This window comes from Sus scrofa, chromosome 6 (genome assembly GCF_000003025.6).
Source record: "Sus scrofa isolate TJ Tabasco breed Duroc chromosome 6, Sscrofa11.1, whole genome shotgun sequence".
NCBI lineage: Eukaryota > Metazoa > Chordata > Mammalia > Artiodactyla > Suidae > Sus > Sus scrofa.
This window is the reverse complement of record NC_010448.4, coordinates 110,937,588-110,958,084: the sequence shown is the minus strand read 5'-3', so window position 1 is coordinate 110,958,084 and position 20,497 is coordinate 110,937,588. Positions and strand designations below refer to the sequence as shown.

Here is a 20,497-nt window from a genome sequence, read left to right as displayed (position 1 = left end):
GCATAGAGGGGAAAAAAGGGCTACCCACCACACAGATTTCTTCAGAATCTGAGATGGTTCTGGGACTCCATTAAGTAATTCTTTCATTGAGTTCTAATGACATCCTAAAACACTGAGGATATAATATTAAATGATGAAAAATAAGAAGTTGTTTGTGCCTTCTATGACTAGTAAATTTTTTCTCAGATATATTCAAATTAGTGGAGTGCTCAAGTTATTTCTGGCTGTCTACTGAAGTGACTACAATTATTTTTCTTTTCATAAAAATTATATTAAATTTTCAAAATAGTAGGCACTCAGAGCTCCCATTGTGGCTCAGCGGTTAGAAAACCCGATGAGCATCCATGAGGATGCGGGTTCGATCCCTGGACTCACTCAGTGGGTTGAGGATCCAGTGTTGCCATGAGATGTGGTGTAGATCACAGACATGGCTCGGATTTTGCATTGCTATGGCTGCAGCACAGGCTGGCAGCTACAGCTGCATCTGGACTCCTGGCCTGGGAACCTCCATATGCCACGGGTGAGGCTCTAAGAAGACAAAAAAAAAAAAAAAAAAAAAATAGTAGGCACTCGATTTGTGAAATTAATGCAAAATTATTTCTTTTTGGTTACCTCACACTCTTTCACATACTTGTTATGTAACAGCTCAAGGAAAAAAAACACACACACACATTTTATTACTTTTTATACTGCCTCAGCACTGATTCATAGTAACTTGTGAATCAGTTAACAAACAATCAATTGTTTTTTCTTCAAAACAATTCCAGTTTATTTTCTAAAAAGAACTCTATTTCCCACATAATTTTAAAAGTTGTTACCAGGTGCCAAAAAGTAAACATGAGTGAATTTTCAAACTCTACAATACCTTTAACATAAAACAGGTTGGCCCCTAATGATATATTTGGCCCTTGAGAGGACCAGATGTCTAGCAGAGTAGAACTATTTTGTGTTTTAAGGCACACACACACAGGATAAAATAACAAAGAAAACATACAGGAGAGATTGTTAAAGCTATTCTGTGTCCTTTATATAGCATCATCATTTTTTTCTTTATCCTGATTTGTTTTATTGCTGTTGGCCCGTGGTCTTCTGAAAACTCCCTTCCCTCCCTAAATCAAAGTACTCTAGTACTTTACACACCAAATTGGAGCTAAAGGGAAAGGTAAGTTGCCACAATAGATACTATCACAAGACCTCAGGTTTATACAAAAAAATTCTAACAATATCTACAGCAAACTGTTGTGGAATACTGTTTGTGGTACAGGATTTTTTTTTTTCAAAAGTTCATCTCTAAATACATGTAAAAATCAATGAAACTTTCTTCTTACAGAAGAAGTCACTCTTCTATAAGCTATAGTATGAAATACTCTTGCCAGAGGAATTCAACATCTTACTCTAAAATGGTCCTTTCTCGCCTTCCTTCCCCCTATTTAGTCTGCTCATAAAATACTTCAATGTGATGATTTCTATTATTAATGTTGTAGTGAGACCATTAAGAATACAGATTTAGAGTTCTGAAGTAGAATCATCCTATAGGTTCTATCCAAAGAATATTTGCATGGCTAATTATATTTAAAGAATGCTTGGTTTAAAAATATTTACCAGGATGCCTAAATGAGGTGCCCTGCTTTCAAGGTAGGCAAATTAAAAAGGTACCAATAAAGAAGAAATGAATTTCAGGAACACATCTTTAATTGTGAGGAAAGATGGTGAAATTGTTATCGATATCTGACATTCATCTCTGAATTAGAATTCAACTGTGGAAAAAAAACCTGAAAGCAATTCTGATTTCAATCAAATTTTCTAATTTATTACTCAGCAAAGTTTCAAAAAAGCCACTCTATCCTCCTCTAAAATTCTTACAATTTTACAGGGAAACACTTTAATCTACTTCTAGATACAAAGGGCATATACTTATCTACATGATAATAATTTCTTTGTTTTGGTTAGCAAATAAACACTGTTTTAAGCAATATATACTAGGTATATCAATACTGTAAGCACCATGTAGTTGATTTGGCACTGTAACCACTTTATTTTTAAAAAAATATCAGCATTTTCAAGTCAGTTATAAAGTTAAAATAAAACCTACCTTCATATTCAAAAAATAGAGAAATATTCTTATGACTTTTGGATCATTAATATGTTAGGTGAACTATTTGAAAATATTTCTAAAAGAGAAAAGATAGATCCTTTCTAATTCAAGGAGTTAAAATTAATGCAGTAGTAGAGTTAACAATGATTTAACATTCCAAAAGGGCCTGAACACATCACCTAAGCAATATACATACACAGTTCACACATGCAAACACTGTAAATCTTGAAGTATGTTCTAGTTTACTACATAGGTTATTTGTATATTAATTTTAGAACTAATTTCATATAAATATATAAAACCTCATCCCACAGCAATAAATTAAGGACAAATTAAGTACTCTGAAGTAATAGATTTTAATAGTTTCCCCCATTAGAGCCAAGTGGCTTATGAAATAAGTATGTGCTTCTAAATGATAATTGGTACTTGTTGCTTTTTGCCAGGGTAACATGAGGAGATAGTAGCTGATGCTATTCAACTTTACCAAGACTTCTGAGAATATCAAACTTAAACTCTACAGAGGCCAATTTAATATATAAATTGTACAAATAGAAAAATCTTTTTAAGGAGAAGAGGAAGTTTTGCTTTGTGTTATGTAACAGAAGAAAAATACTAAAGGAAGAAGATCTAAACCAAATTTCTCTGAATTTACTATTATTGTTGATTTATTATCAACAAAAATGGTAATCCATGAATGTTGAAGGTACTAAGCTTAATTCTCTGAATTTTATGTTTTTATTTATTTATTTATTATTTATTTGTTTGTTTATTTATTTTGCCTTTTGTCTTTTTAGGGCCATGCCTGCGGCATATGGAGGTTCCCAGGCTAGGAGTCCAATCGGAGCTGTAGCTGCTGACCTACACCACAGCTCACAGCAATGCTGGATCCTTAACCCACTGAGCGAGGCCAGGGTTGGAACCCGCATCCTCATGGATACCAGTCAGGTTCGTTAACCACTGAGCCACGATGGGAACTCCTGAATTTTATGTTTTTAAATCATGATCATTCTATGAAACCTTTCAAAGTGAAAGCTCTCCCCTTTAGTACTAAAAACCCTGCATTTGAACTAAGGGGTTACCAGGCTCTACCTTACTCCTCTCTGGGATAACATGCTTAGAGCAAATTTAAACCAAATAGGGAATATTTCAAGTTCCCACCTATAAAGTAAGAGGCAGACAAAAGCAGACCCTTGGTTTCCAAGGCATAGAATATTAAAAATATAAATGGTTTCATTTATCAATTTTGTGTTATTTGTGAGGGAACTGGAAAAAAAAAAAACAAATTTTAGAGGGTTTTTAAAAATCCCGATTAACTCAATTTAAGTGATTGGAGGGGCAAATCATTTAACAGTGTATGTAAACACTGAACACAGCAGGGTTCTCTCCAGTTTCCTATTTTTCAAAGAAGCTGCCTTAAAAGTTAAGACACCATGAATAAAAACTCAACAAAAAAGAAAGTAGTCTTCACTAATTTAAAATAAGGATTATGCTAAAAGGTCACAACTCATTAAAGAAATGGATATTTTTAATTCAGGTTAGCATTACTTAAAGTATTGGCTATTATAATTCAATGAAAGTCTGACAATGATCTAAGCTTAAAATCCAGGAAATAAAGGGGAAAATATACATGCCTAAATTCTCAAAACTGAAGAAGCACCAAGCCAACAGACAAATCAACATATTTACAGCCATGTTAGAACACATTTGTTTAGAAATTTTAATATTAATAATTCTGCATTTTAATGCTGATAAATAAATCATATAAATTGATTTTTTAAATCACTGTTTTCAACATCAACAGTGCATTTCATGTTTCCCATCCCCCCGCCCTATAACCTATGGACTTTTTCAGATTCAAACATATAATTAATGAAAAATATTTCTAAACCTCTGATTATTATAAACCAGGGAATGTTTACTATGTTTAAGATCTGGGACAAAATCAAGACACAGAAGTGAAGCTTTGAAGAGATTAATGATTAATATTTCAAATTCACCATGGATCATTAATACTACCTATAAAATTATTTTAAAAGCTAAAATAATGGTACTATTACTATGATGACAAAGACGACAATTTATTAGATCTGACTTGAAGCCAGGAACTAATTAAGCACTTTACGTGATCCAATCCTCAAAACAGTAAAAGGTGGGTATTAAGCCCATTTTCCAAATAGGGATAACTGAGGTACGAGGTTTAAAGAATTCGTCAAAGGTTACAAAACTCAAGAACCAAACCCAGATTTGTCTGAGTTCAAACTACATGTACTTATCCCACAGGCTACAATATTTCCCTACAAAACAAACACCTAACAGAATATTTTGTATAAAACTACTATAATCAAAAAGCAGGGAGTTCCCATTGTGGCTTAGTGGAAACAAATCTGACTAGCATCTATGAAGAAGTGGGTTCGATCCCTGGCCTCGCTCAGGGGGTTAAGGATCTGGCATTGCAGTGAGTTGTGTAGGTCACAGATGTGGCTCGGATCTGGCGTTGCTGTGGCTGTGACGTAGGCTGGTGGCTACAGCTCCAACTGGACCCCAAGCCTGGGAACTTCCATATACCACGGGTGCAGTCCTAAAAAAGAAAAAAAACAAAAACAAAAAGTAGGGCAGGACCTTACATCCCTGTAAGTGTTGCTCTTTCTCAAAGGAATTATCATAAATAAATAATAACTTTATGTGGACAAAAAAATTACAAATAACTAGTTTTGCCAAAAAGCAAACAGTATGCTAACCAGGCCATATTTTAAAGAACATATTTAGTGATGAAATAGCATACTCCACTTTTAATAAAATATTTACACATTTATATACAAATAGACCAAAAATAAAAGGCAGTAGGTTGTCCTGTGCTAAAGAAGTAGAAACACATAATTTTACCACATTTTAAAGTATAGTAAGGTTTAGAACCTTGAGGACATTATGCTAAGTGAAATACACCAGTCACAAAAAGACAAATACTGAACACTATATGATTTCACTTCCATGAGGTATCTAAGTAGTCAAATCCACACAATCAAAGTAGAATGGTGGTTACCAGGGGCTGGGAAAGGGAAAGATGGGAAGTTTTTTCATGGATAGAGTTTCAGTTTTGCAAGATGAAAAGGTTCTGGCAATATGGTACACAACAATGCTTAACACTACTGAACTGTACACTTAAAAATGGTTAAGATGGCTAAAAAAAAGATTTGGTACCAATACATAAAACAGCCATGAACACCATTCATCATAGCCATACATCAGTAGACTAGTCCTGCTGCGCTTATATAGTAGCTACTAGTCACATGTGACTATTAAAATTTACACTAATTTTTTTAAACTGAAACTTTATTTCCTCAATCACACTAGCCACAGTTCAACTGCTCAACAGTTGCATGTGGCTGTTGAGGACAGCACACACAGAGAACACTTTCATCACAGAAAGTTCTATTAGAGAGCACTGGCTCAGAGTGCACAAAAACTGACTCATATATATGGGAGCTTGTACTCAACAGAAAAATGTGTGTCATTAAGGTGGCATTTCAAATCAGTGGGGAAAGAATTATTGAATAAAGAGTGTTGGGACAATCTGCCAGCTCGGGGGAGAATAAGGAAGGATTAAGGGAATAAAGCTAAATCCATATCTCAACTCTTAAGACCATACAAATTCTGAATGAATCAAAGATTTATAACTTAAAGGGGAAAATGATAAAAGTACTAACACATAAGTCTGATTATTAAGATAGGGTTTTCCGAACAGAATAGAAGCCCAGAAGACAAAAGTAAAAGACTGATTTTTTTTTTAAGGAAAATAAAAACTTTTAGGTGAATAAAGCCTGGACAAACTGAAAGAAAAGGGGAGGGGAGTGTGGTGTCTTAATCTATTAAAAAATATAAGTCAGTGGGGAAATGGTAAATTGAAAGTGCCAAAATACACATGAACAAATTGCTCGATTTCACTTATAATTTAAACACTCTATTAAAAATTATGTTTTTAACCATCTGATGGCAAAGATAATTCTCAGTGTTAATGAGAATGTGGGAAAATAGGCACTAATGGATATAAAACCTGATTACTTACAACTTATTCAGAAAGTAATTTTAGAGTATTTATCAAAAATCAAAAGCAACAAATAATATTTAAGGGTAGAATGACAGAGTCTAGGATTGACTTTAAAATAAACTGAGGCATGAAAAACCTACCTGAGAAGGTTGGTGCAGATATAAATGAAACAAAAGTGGGCATAAATTGATAGTAGCAGGATGGTAGGTATGTGGGGGATTCATTATACCACTCTATCTTTGAGTATGTTTGCATTTTTCCAAAAATTTTTTCCTATTATGCGCACTCTTTAATCCAGGAATTCCATTTCTAGGAATTCAGCCTACAGTTACTTTGGCTAAGCACACAACAATTAAGCACGAGGATGTCCTGTGGGGCAATAAAAGCAAAACCTGGAAACAACCTCAATTCCCATTTGAGGACTGGCTGAGTAAATTATGCTTATTTGAACACAATAATATCATATAGCTTTAAAAAGTATGGAGGTAAATTATATGAGAGAGATTATGGAAAAGGGACATGATCAAGAGCAGAACAATAGGTAGAGTTTGACTGTGTTTAGTAAAAACAAAATCAAATGTGGATTTGTGAAGACACATGCCCATATTCATAACAAATTTCTAGAAGGATGTGTGAAAATTTTAATGATGGTTACATCTGGCTGGGCAGAGAGATGGGGGAGACTGGAAATCTGTGAGGAGGAAACTTCTATTTTTTTCCAAACATTTTTTATACTGTGAATTATTTCTTGCATGTGAACATACTGTATTTATTACATTTTTACGAATAAAAACAACTAGATTTCTTAAATCTTTCCTCTATTGAGATGACTGTAATTCACCTAGGAACTGTCAATGTTTAGGGTCAACGTTGGGAGGAGCTCATCTCAAAACGTATTTAGGTTTTACAGAGCAGAGCAGATGAGCCCTGGTTCCTTTACTGTGGACTTCAACTCAGGGCTCTTACCACAGAGATCTCAGCCCTATGCTGATCTGAAAGTCTAACATTATATCAAAATAACTGCTCTAAAGATATAAGTAAGATCCTTCCTTAGTGTTAATCAAGTAATCAATGATATTTATTAAATATATATGGGCCTGGTCTTGTGGGGGATACAGAGCAAAGGATAATAGTCTTGTTCAAGACGTTCATAATCTCACAGAAGAAAAAGTATGCATGCAAGGAACAGAGGACAATTAATGTCATGCAAACACATTATGTGCTAAGAAAAGAAGTCCATGTGGGTATGTAGAGTAGAGGTTCAAGACAGAAATGAGAAGGCAGATTTGATCTTAACAGATGAGTTGGATTTAGACACAGTGGGGAGAAAATTACATAATACTGCTAGAAAATGCACAGAAAAAAAATGAGATAGTAAGACTTAACATGACCAGAGATGAGAGATAGGAAGAAGTATAAAATAAATAATAAGAGTAAGGTTCAAAGCAACATGTATTTTAAAAAATAGGCAAAACTTAAGATTCTATAAAATACGCAAAGGAGGAGTTCTCGTCATGGCTCAATGGTAAAAGAATCTGACTAGGAACCATGAGGTTGCGGGTTCGATCCCAGGCCTCGCTCAGTGGGTTAAGGATCCAGTGTTGCCGTGAGCTGTGGTGTAGGTCACAGACACGGCTCAGATCCCGAGTTGCTGGGGCTCCAGCATAGGCTAGCAGCTACAGCTCCGATTAGACCCCTAGCCTGGGAACCTCCATATGACGAGAGTTCAGCCCTAAAAAGACAAAAAGACCAAAAAAAAAAAAAACAAAAAACAAAAAACAAAAAACAAAAAACCAAAACCGCTAAGGAGAGTTTTAATAAGCATTTGACAGTAATAGTGTGCAAGGCAGAGTAAATGATTTGCATTCTTTGCTTCTTTTAGGCTTGTTCTTTCAATATAAAAAATAAAATAACAACAGTATTTCAATACCTCACTTCCAGACCCAGATTCTAGTGGTCTCTTCTTCCTTGGTCCAATAGCTGCAAGAGCAGTGAGATTAGCATCTCTGTGCTGTATCTGTGCGAGCTCCAACTGTTGTAACTAGAAGATGGAATTAAAAAAAAAAAAAAAAAAAAGATCAATGTTTACATACAGCCACGCTCAGAGGGGGAAAGAAACTGATCATTAAGCCCATTTCTCTGTTCTTTATCAAATATGTGACAGTGTAAAATAAATATCAGATTTCCCTACCAGCCAAGGGTACATCATTTCCTGACTCCCTTCCCCTAACAAGCTATAGGCCTGAATCTCTAAATAGAAGCAGCAGAATTTAGGCAAGAAAGAAGTACAGAACAAAAGAAAAAGAAGACATCTTGAGCTTTACCTCTCCTTAGTTTAAGCACAGAAAGAAATGCCTGAAGAATAAATTGGAGGAAAGTGGCCAAATTATAGTCCAACTTTTCAGATTAAAGAAAATTACAGTTGACCCTTGAACAAAAAATGTAGGGGCTGGTTAGAGTCACTGGCCCTCAGTCAAAAATCCATGTGTAACTTATAGTCAGCCTTCCATATCTGAGGTTCTTCCACACACGTGGATCTGCACCCATTTATACAACCGATGGCGGATCGTGTAGCACTACAGTAGGTACTTAGTGGAAAAAAAATTCATGTAAGTGGACCCACGCAGTTCGAGCCTTGTACAAGGGTCAACTGAACTTAAAAATAAAGACAGTTTCTGTATATTTTAGAAAACAGTTCTATGCTGAATGGTTTATAAAGAACTTCCTTAAAATTAACTCTTTAACACAAACACATTGAAAGGTACATATTAATTGCTGTAATAACATAAGAAAATTATACATATACTTCATGTTTTTTTTTTTTTTTTAACCAAGGGAGACAGTGAGGCTCTAAAAGGTTAAGAAAACTTCATAAAAGTCACACAAATAAGTGGTAGAAACTGAACTCAGAAACAAGTATTTCCATCATAAACATTTTCAATACATCACACTTTCTTATGGATTTACTCTATCTTCTTGTCAAAAATTGAAAGTGAGTTAATGTTGTTTTGTTGTACAGGGCTATGTCAAAGACGATCCATTAAGGTAGATAAATTTAAGATATTAAAGCTAGAAAATAAATGCATGAAAGATAGCATCATTTCACCAAGGCAAGAAGTTGGTATGGTATTCTTTAAAAAAAAAACAAAGTGAAGAAGTCAAAATAAAATATTACTACACAGGTCCTTAAGCTTTTACAGAAGAAAAACAATGTTCAATTTTCATCAAAGTCTCATTACTATGGAGGAAAAGGAAGAAAGAAGCTGGCATTGGTTCGCTAGATAAATATTCAAATAAGATCACACTGTTATAAGACAGTCAACTGAAAATAACCTATTGGTGAACCCTAAATATATACTGAGAATATTCTTTTAAAAGAGTGGTAACCAAATTTTTAACATAATTTTTTTAAAAAAAGACTAGGTGAAAACAGGAAATAGTGTGTGATGAAATAGGCAGTCTCAGAGAGATACAAAGACCATTTCAAATTATTTTACAATATTAGAGGAAAAAGAAAGAATAAGGCATAGATTATCAAGTCCAGCAAAACAAAAAACACTTAACTAAAGAAAATGAGCTAGGAAACCACTTTCCATTTGATCTACAAATTACAGGGCAGAAATACATGGCTTAAAATTGTGTATTTACTTATATATAAATTGCTAGAAAACTATTCTCAGGAGTTGTAAACTATCTTTTGTTGATGGTAGTCTTTTAAATAAAATATACAGTTTTAGAGTCTGATGCTGTCACAATATAGAACTTCCAGGCAACAAAATACAATTTTAGTTAATCTACCCTGCAGCACAAATCAAAAAATAAGCTATATTTTAAAGTCTTTCCCTGTAGAGAAATGACATCTGCAAGATAGTCACACCAAATAAACAATTTTTAAATTGACCTCTGTCATCAAATTCCCTTAACTATGTGATAAAATGTTTTCTTCAACTCTGCAAATTACACTTTGGTTTTCTGAAATCTCGCATACAATGCTTTAGAAAATTTTGCAAACATTTAATGAAAATGGAAACTGACCATAGTTGGTTGTATTTATGTAAACTTTCTTAAAAACAATGTATTTTGGCCAGCAAAATGCAGAAAAACTAGGCACTTTAAACTGGAACAGGAGGATGTTCTGGGCATTAACGTGGATTTGGCATACACAGTGGGTGAAGATGTCAAGTAAACCCAGTTCAGTAGAAACAGCCATTGAATTAGAAGCTTGCTGGTGGAAACAGAATTGCAAATGACATGCTTATCTATTCAGAAAACCTCAAGGTAGTCACAGAAAAACAAAAACAAAAAACCTTTAGCAAGACGACCTGCAAGGTCAACATACACATAAAGCTTGTTTCTATATACAGTCAAGGTAAAGGTAAAGCTGGAAACAATTTTTTTTTTTTAACTATTCCTTCATCCTTGAGCCTGTTTTTTTAAAATAACTTTTTTTTATTAAAGTACAGTTGATTTACAATGTTCTATCAATTTCTGCTGTACAGAAAAGTGACCCAGTCATACATATATGTTCTTTCTTTTTCTCATATTAGTTTCAATCATGTTCTACTGCAAGTGACTGGATATAGTTCCCCTGTGCTATAGAGAGAGAGAAAGAGAGAGAGAGAAGGGTAGCAAGACCTTATTGCTTATCCATTCTAAATTTAATAATAGTTTGCATCCACTAACCCCAAACTTCCAGTCCCTCCCACTCCCCTTCTACAATCTTCCCAGCAGTTTCTGATTCCCTGGGGTTCCTCTTTGGTTCTCTAGCCAGAAAGCTGGGGTTTCAGTTACTTCTCTTTGTCACATAGTTCTGCAACTTTGTCCACACCTAGGGTCAAATAGCAAGAAAAAAGCGGGTGGGAGGAGGGCTAAAAAAGGGATGGCAAGGAGTTCCCATCGTGGTTCAGTAGAAAGGAATCTGACAAGTATCCATGTCAGATCCCTGGCCTCGATCAGTGAGTTAAGGATCCGGGGTTGCTATGAGCTGTGGTGTAAGCTGCACATATGGCTCGGATCCCGAGTTGCTACGGCTGTGGTGTAGGCCGCCAGCTGTAGCTCCGATTCGATCCCTAGCCTGGGAACCTCCATGTGCCACGGGTGCGGCCCTAAAAAGACAAAAACAAAAGTGGAGGGGAGGATGGCAACCTCACTGCTAGTTCAAAAGACAGTTTAAATTCTAATCTTCTCCAATTTGCCTACTATTTACTTTTCAAAGCCTTCAAATATCTGCTCCTTCCATTCTGTCTAGGTTTTATAGCTGTATTCAGTAGGAGAAATGGTATGGAATGTTTTTACTCCATCTTAACTGAAACCTCTAAGAGCTAGTTTAATTAGAATTCTGACAACAGGCTTCCATTGTATTATATTGCTACTAGCATTTACTTCATAAAATTTCAGCCTACTTGCTTACCTACACCAGTGACAATCAACCCAATCCAAAAAGACAGGCTTTGGGAGTTCCCATGGTGTCTCAGAGGTTACAGACTCAACTAGTATCCGTGAAGATGAGGGTTCAATCCCTGGCCTCGATCGATCAGAGGGTTAAGGATCCGGCATTGCCATGAGCTGCGGTGTAAATCTGAGATGAGGCCTGAGCCTCATTGCTGTGGCTGTGGCGTAGGCTGGCAGCTGCAGCTCTAATTTGACCCCTAGCCTGGCAACTTCCATACACCATGGGTACAGCCCTAAAAAGCAAAAAACAACAACAACAAAGACATGATTGGCAAGTTCTCTTTTAGGGGTACCCTCATGTCTTCCTTTATGACTAATGCAAAAGGAAAAAGCCTTCATCTCCCTTATCATAGTCTCTCTGATATTAAGAAGAGGTCCCCTAATTCAAGTCATCAGTGACCTCGAGGGTAACAGAGCAACTGTAGTTAAAAATTATTTTATCCTGGTATTTAGTACTTGTCTCTGTTCCTCTTAAAGTACAAGTGTGGTAGTACTGACTTCAATCAAGATCCAAAACACATTAATAGATTACCTTGAAGATCACATAAACTCCCAGAGGTAAAATTCAATAGAGGTACTTCTTAATGCTAAGCACATAATTTTCAAAAACAAAAGATATAGGAAAATAAAAACCAATAAAAACAGAAACCAAAAGCTTAGGTAGAATCAGAGGAACCACATGAAGGATAAATAAACCAGTGACCTACAGCCAACTCCTTCAACAGATATAGGGACATATTTTATAGGAAGGGCTACATTATCTAGATAATTGTGGCACTGACATAAAGGGAATCCAAAAATGTGTTTCTTTTTTGTGCTCAAGGAAGGCAAGATACGGGAAAAAAATGTGGGCACATAGAGTACAAAAGACAACAGCAGAGCTGTCCTTCATTACAAATGATCTAAAAATATGCAGTAGTGTGTTATCTTCAGTTTGATTTTGTTACAAACTTTTAGAAAGTGATAAAAGGGTATAAAATAAATTACTGAAGAGGTAAGTTAATATCTCCCCAAAGCTTATGTGTGCTGTCCAATAACAAACACATTAGTAGCAAAGAAAGCTGCTAATGCCACCAAACAGGAAGGTTTGAAAGAATCTAAACAAATAAGAGAAATAAAGTACACTACCAAGTTTTGAATTCAGCATGCAAAGAATTAAGAATAATGTCCTACTTAGATTTCACAAGTGTACATAGAGATAGCAATAAAGCCCAACCACCAAGCAATAGATATTTTTAAAAATATAAATTTAAAAAGATGTGCTTTGAAAAAATAATTGAGCAAACACTAAAATTCTCAGCAATGCTAAATTCTAAATTACTTCAATTTACTGTGGAAAAGCAAGGTTAAATCCTAAAATATACCACAAATGCACCAAACTCTATTAACATGAATCTTAAACCAAAGAAACAAAAGATTAAAATACAAGTTATAAAAAATCAACTCCCCTTCTCACATAAAGTCAAGGATACCACAATTGAAACACAGGATACTTTTTAACTAAACCCTTAAAGACAATGATAAGCAGGCATTCTACCAAGCCAGTTATTGGATCTGATTAATTTTTTTCTCCTAACCATTAAGGCTAATACTTATGACTTCAGGACACTGGCCAGAACACCTGAGATATTTGGCTTAAAGGTTTTTTTTCCCCCATTGATAATTTTTTTTAACTTGACATATAGTTGATTTACAACATTGTGTTAGTATCATGTGTACAGCAAAGTGGTTCAGTTTATATACATGTATGTGTACATATATATATTTTTAGGTTATTTTCCCTTATAGGTTATTATAAGATATTGAATATTGTTCTGTGTGTTTACAGTTTGCCACCTGGGACACTTAAGAATTTGAAATGTTAAAAAAAAAAAAAAAAAGAACTTGAAATGTATACTCCAATGCCTTACCAGTCAGCCCTTCTAATCCATCCCTATCTTATAGGAAAACAATATATTCCACATAATAATCTCAATTAGATACATTTCCCCTTACAATCAAACATTGCTTTATGTATTGTTAAAATGAAAGATCATGTGCTACACTCATATTAGATTACAGAACTGTTTTCCCAGTTCTTACTTTTACATTCTTTTTTCTTACCAACTTTCTTTCCAGGTCTCTGGGAAACAACAACAAAAACCAAACTAAAATCTAACACATCAGTTAGTTTTTGGAAACTGACATATTCATGGTCAATCTCAAGCTTACATTTAAAAGCTTGATGGCATCTTTTTTAAATGTTTCTATAGCTAATGTTTTTAAGCTACTGGTTTTCCCTCTAATACTTCACCTTTCCCTAAATTATGACAGCTCTGTAACATAAATGGGGTGTGTACTGTTACATTCATTTTAAATTCAAGGAAACAAGTAAGTTCAAAGAGGTCAAGTAACTTTTCCAAAGTGAAATCTAAATAATGTCTGGCCGAACCTAACATTCAAGACTCCTGCCTTCTAGTTAAATGCTATTTCTTCTACAATACACAACTCCTCTACCAAAAGGATAATATGTCTCTCAACACACACAGATCCTATGCTTCAAAATTAAAGATGCATACAACCTTTTGATGAAGTTCTAAAAAAATGTTATCTTTTCTATATATGGTACCCCAATCAAGCGATACAATCAACAAAGGTCTCTTGTGAAGATATCCATTAAAAAAAGAAATTAGTGTAGCTTTTCTGCTTCCAAGGGAGAACCTCTATACAGTAGCTGGATGGTCACTGAACTATGTCAGTTCAAGATGCCAATTCTCGGACTGCCAAACCACAGTATTTTATTTGACTTTCTATGACTATTTAGTCAATGAGGAAATTAAAGTGATAGATTTTGGAGTTCCCATCATGGCACAGCAGAAAAGAATCCAACTAGGAACCATGAGTCTGTACGTTCGATCTCTGGCCTCGCTCAGTGGGTCAAGGATCTGTTACCATGATTGTGGTATAGGTTGCCAACGAGGCCTGGATGCTGTGTGGCTGTGGCTGTGGTATAGGCTGGAAGCTGTAGCTCTATTCGACCCCTAGCCTGGGAACCTCTATATGCTATGAGTGTGGCCCTAAAAAAGCAAAAAAAAAAAAAAAAAAAAAAAAAAAAAAAAAAAAAAAAAAGTGATTGATTTTAAAGGCCCCCTTTTGTCTAGCTCTAGGCAATGATTCTAAGTGTGATCTCCACAGCAGTGGCAGCAATAGCAAAAATAGAAATCTTCTGCAAATACAAATTCTCAGGTCTCACTCAGGCCTACTATATCATAAATTCTAGGGGCAAGACCCAGCAATCTTTTTTCTTTCTTTCTTTCTAAGGCCACACCTACAGCATATGGAAATTCCCAGGGTAGGGGTCACATTGGAGCTATGGCTGAGGCCTATACCACAGTAACAGCAACACTAAATCCAAGCTGCATCTGTGACCTACATTGCAGCTTGCGGCAACACTGGGTCCTTAACCCACTGAGCAAGGCCAGGGATAGAACCCAAACCCTCATAGACACTGTATTGAAGGGTTCTTTTTTTTTTTTTTTTTTTTTTTTTTTGTCTTTTTGCCATTTCTTGGGCCACTCCCGCAGCATATGGAGATTCCCAGGCTAGGGGTTGAATCGGAGCTGTAGCTGCTGGCCTACGCCAGAGCCACGGCAAAGCGGATCTGAGCCGCATCTGCAACTTACACCACAGCTCATGGAAATGCCGTATCCGGATCTGTAACCCACTGAGCGAGGCCAGGGATTGAACGTGCAACCTCATGGTTCCTAGTCGGATTCGCTAACCACTAAGCCACGATGGGAACTCCTGTTGGGGGGTTCTTAACCCACTGAGCCACAATGGGAACTCCACAATTTGTCTTTTTTATTTTTATTTTTTAATGATTTCTATTTTTTCCATTATAGCTGGTTTACAGTGTTCTGTCAATTTTCTACTGTACAGCAAAGTGACCCAGTCATACACACGCATACATATACATTCTTTTTCTCACATTATCCTCCATCATGTTCCATCACAAGTGACTAGATATAGTTCCCTGTGCTATACACAGCAGGAACTCATTGCTTAACCCACAATCTGTTTTAATAAGCCTTCCAGATAATTTTCATGCATAACAAAGTTTGAAAACCACTGTCTTGGACTATCAATGCTTTGAAACACAGCATCTCTGTTTCTCTGCTATGTACACAAGCTCTTTATAACTTGTCATTTTAAGGACATCTCCATAGCACATTAATTTGATTGCTAGAATGCACTATTAATGAAAAATTTCATTTTGCCCTGTCCAGTGTTCCATGAGTTTTAACTCATGCAGAACTAGCATAAAGTTTAAACAAGTTGTTGTAAAAGCTGGCCTTAACTATCACATTTCACTGACTCCGTGTCTTTTAAAATTTCACTTAAAAAAAAAAAATTCCCTGGCGTTCCTATCGTGGCGCAGCGGAAATAAATCGGACTAGGAACCATGAGGTTGCAGGTTCGATCCCTGGCCTCGTTCAGTGGGTTAAGGATCCAGTGTTGCCATGAGCTGTGGTGTAGGTCACAGATGTGGCTCGGATCCAGCGTTGCTGGGGCTCTGGCATAGGCTGGAGGCTTCAGCTCAGGTTAGACCCCTAGCCTGGGAACCTCCATATGCCGCGGGTGCGGCCCTAAAAAGGACAAAAAGACCAAAAAAAAAAAAAAAAAAAAAATTCCTTGCCCTTCTTTTACCTGAATAATATATACTTTTTGATGAGTATGGAACCTTCTGATTCAGTATTTTATTTTTTATACAATAATGCTTTATGGAGAACTGCATTTCTTATAGTTTCTCCATCCTATATTTTCTATAAGCAAAAATCCCAAGTACTTCAGGGTATAAGTTTCCTAATCTGTTACACATTTTAATAATTTAAGATTTATTCTTTTGCCTAGTTTCTACAGGTTGCACTGTGAAGCTAGTGTGCCAGCAGGTACATGCCTTGCATTCCTTTTTCTTTCTCCTATTGTCTGATAACAAATGAAAGTGGGAATGTTAGGAATTGTTAAAAAGAAAGTAAATGAATTCTTTGTCTCACTCTGGACAGATGTACTGAACTCATTTTCCCAAAGGAGAAAGAAGATATTCAAAAGGAAATAAGGGTCACAAAATATATAACGAATGTTTAAGGAATCAGGATGTTTGAACTCCAAGGTCAGATGGCTTGCTCTGCAGAATTGTGGATGATGTGGTAAGAAAGGAAAACACTGAAGGCTAGATGGTAATCTATGAGACACAGCACAAACTTCAGACAAGTCTGCAGTTGCATGAGACAAAGATGTGCCTGCCTGTTTGAAGTTAGAATTTGGCAATTAATAATCTATTTAAAACCAAATTGAAGGTAAAATGGAAAAATGTCACATTTTAGTAAAAGTAGCTAGGGGAAAAAAAGACATCATGATTTAAAAGTGTCCATATTTAAAGTTATAACAGAGAACACTGATAGTGCTTTTTTCAGGCAAAAACAGAAAATAGGAAAAAGCCTCAAAGTTAGAACCAAAATGCTTGAATTATAGGGATATCTACAGACATTTTAGGCAAACGACAAGGTTTTCAAATAGATAACCTGTCCGGTCAATAACAACAGTATGTAGCAGGAGCTACTTCAATGGATTGAGACTAGGCTGGAGGCAAACCCAAAGGCAGCCTCTTTTTTTTCAAGTGCCAAATGAGGAAGACAAAATTGGAGGAAGTCAATAGGAAGGATGAAAAGAAATTAGATACCTTTATAAAAACCTGCCCTACCTAACATCAGAATGCAAGCAAGAAATGAAGAGACTCAAAACTGTATCAGAGAGAAGAAAACCCACAGGAGAAATGATCAAGATCAAAACTCCAGTCTTTAATAGCTGAAAGCAACCATGGATTAGAAGATTATGTACGAAGGGGATTCAAGCTGTGATTTAACATTTATATGACAAACATCAGTGCTGAAACATATGCCAGGATCAATAAAGCCTACAACCTCCCTAAACAGTTCTTTGGAGTTTATATATTTGTAAGATACTATCCTTAATCTATTTCCTATGACCAGCTTGGTAGGTGGGTAGTTACCTAGAAAAGGAAAAGCAAGGTTGTAAGGAATCTGTGCTAATTTTTCACAATTAGACAAAGAAAACTTCCCAAACACCCAAATACCAAAAAAAAAAAAAAAAAAAAATAACCAAAAACCAAGGCTATTTTATAGTTTTTTACAAGTATGATGACAACAAGTAGTATATTCCAAATGATAACCTCACAAATCACCATATAAGCAAACAGTTTAACAAAATATGGTGTGTTGATTCTAAATGAGAGCCCCTCAGAATGTTAAAGTTATTAAGAGTTATAGGAGGCAGGAGGATGACGAAAATGACAATATTTTACTTTCATCAAACATTTGCAACTATTACAAGAGTGGCTCTGTTCTTGGAACTAGGCCAATGTATTTTATTTTACTTTATTTTTAAATCAAAGAGGATTTAGTATAGGAAGCAACTAAAAAACTTTTAAAATATTTTGTAAAGAAAATACACAGTCCTTTTAATCTTGCTAGGAAAAAGAAATAAATGGAAGTGCAAAAAGAGTGGAGGAAAAATAGATTTGCTACCACCTGCTCTCGTTGATAGTTTTTTTTGTTCTACATTTGTTCTTAACAATTTTCTTCAAAAACTCCTGTCCACCTATTCATCCCTGAGGGAATAATTAAACACAATATTAAAAGAATAAACAAACAAAACCATTCCATACAAACCTGAAGGAAAAATAATTAATCTATGATTCAGATGTCTGTGAAGGTTAATGAAGGAAGAAGAGATAGAGTAAGACCTTTAAGAATAAAAGGGTAAACTGTCCGATACAAATATTTTCCAAAAAGTGGGTGGAATTAGAAGAAAGATAAGCATCTAATCAGTCCCTAAAGAAAACAAAGAAGGACACCCAGGATTCTATAACAATAGGTTGGCTGCCCATTCCCAAACAATCTATCATCAAGTCAGGCTTGCTTAAAGATTATAGGTATGGTCTTCATGTTAATTTTTTCAGATAATATTTTAGGTACATTTTCCAATGGAAAGAAAGAGTACCAGAAATTTTTTTATTGTTGAAATAAAATGATTCTGGTTTTAAGCCCTTTTTAATGTTCTCCTTCCCCAGTTCTCCTCACCACAATCCAGAAAACCCCTCCATGCAGAGTTGTTTTTTCTTTTTCTATTTTAGTGAAAACACACCACGTTGATTGTAAGAATCTTACTAGATTTCCATTTGTTTTGCCTCAGCTCCTACATTAATCCAAACAATAACGGCCTTTAAAACATTCATAAATAACCTGCTGCTGCTGGCACCCAGGAGCCAGTGCAGCAATGTTAAGCAACAACAAATTTCATAGTTCAAGAGGCACAGTTAAGAAGAAAGGTTGCTCAGGAAATCACTCTTATTTAGCACAAAGATCCTTAAAAATTGCATGAAATCAGTCAAGTAACTATAGAAACCAATTTCTTCAGCTCCATATCACACGTCTCACACCTCAATTGTCTTTATTATCGTCTGCTGTCAGATCCTTAATCAGAAATGTGAACAGGCTTGATGATTTATTCAGCAGGGAAAAGAATCTGTAGGTCAAGTGAAAAATTTCACACACACCCATACACACACCACATCTTCAACCTTAGGTACTTTCATTTCCTTCTGTTCTCAGCAGCTCTGGGGGCAACTCCAGTGAGATCCAATATTAAGGCTCAATTAAAATAAGCTCCAATTAGTGGAGCTTTTTTCTCTGGGGCTAGAGAAGTCAGGAAATGGATATTGGGAAATGTAAAAAGTCAGCTACTGAGAGGAGGCTGCAGACATAAATGAACTTATTTGTTGATTTCTACAGTTGCTATGCAGAGGCCTCTGGGAGTAAAAGCTTAACCAGTCTAAGCTATAAACTAAAACCCCTGCAGCTAAACATGAACTGTGTGAAACAAGGGCTCCATTCCAGAACAGAAAACTGCTGGGCCCAGAAAATTAAAAGCCAGAGGCGTTTTCCATTTAAAACTAAATCCCAGTACCACCTCCCAGCCAAAGAATTATAAGCAGTATCAGATTTACAAAACGAACAATTACCCTGGAAAAATGTAGCCTATTGTACAGTCCCAGATGCTAAATCTCAGAAGTTTCTTTCTTTCTTTTTTTTTTTTTAATCCCACATTATATTCCTCCAAGAACGCTGCTGTAGTTTACAAAGAGCCATTTCTAGACAGGCCTAAGCCTTGAAAATAAATTTTTGAAAGAGAGCACATAACTCATTGACCTCATTTGAAGTACTGCCCTTGCCTTCAGCAGTTCCTGTCCTTCCCCAAGGCTTCGGCAAATGGTATGCAACAGCAAAATAAACCCTGACCTAATTGCCAGGAGAGAGCTGCCAACCTTCCCTCAAACACAAAGACAAGCATGGTAACTTGAAAGTCCTACCTCTTTGGCTTTCTGCTTTAATCTCAGCTGTTCTGGATCTTCTTTATTGGAACGACTCTATCAAAGGAAAAGGAAATTTTAATAGAAATTACTAGCATCTAAACACCATAGTTGCCGTTAAATATTTAATAAATGACAATTTTCTCTTGTGATTGAAAACCTTAGCTCCAGGGGAAAATGCCTCAATCCAGTCTAGTGCTCTCCCTCCGTTCCTCCCCCTCCCTCTCATCATCTGGGCCCACTGCTGCAGTTCTAGCCCCGAGGAAGCTTATACAGAAAATGATGCTAACAATGTCAGTCAGGTCCAGTTGAGGCATGACGTTGTTCTTGTTGGAACGCTAAAAACTGAAAAACGGATGGTACAGATGAAGGAAAAGAAAAGGATAATAGTTGGCTCAAATGAATGAAAACAATCAACACTGGCTGTTCTTCAGGTGAAACCATTTTGGTAAAACATGGTATTTCAAGGACTATTAAA

At 35.8% G+C, this 20,497-nt stretch overlaps 1 protein-coding gene across 1 annotated transcript in view; it reads right to left on the bottom strand.

Moving 5' to 3' along the window:
• TAF4B (TATA-box binding protein associated factor 4b) overlaps positions 1-20,497 on the bottom strand; it is a 117,163-nt gene that overhangs the window by 14,714 nt on the left and 81,952 nt on the right. The window contains exons 13-14 of the mRNA XM_003127875.3: positions 20,020-20,076; positions 8,071-8,181 (exon numbers count right to left, since the gene is read on the bottom strand). Coding sequence (XP_003127923.1) covers positions 8,071-8,181; positions 20,020-20,076 — 168 coding nt within the window. The remainder of the gene's footprint in view (positions 1-8,070; positions 8,182-20,019; positions 20,077-20,497) is intronic.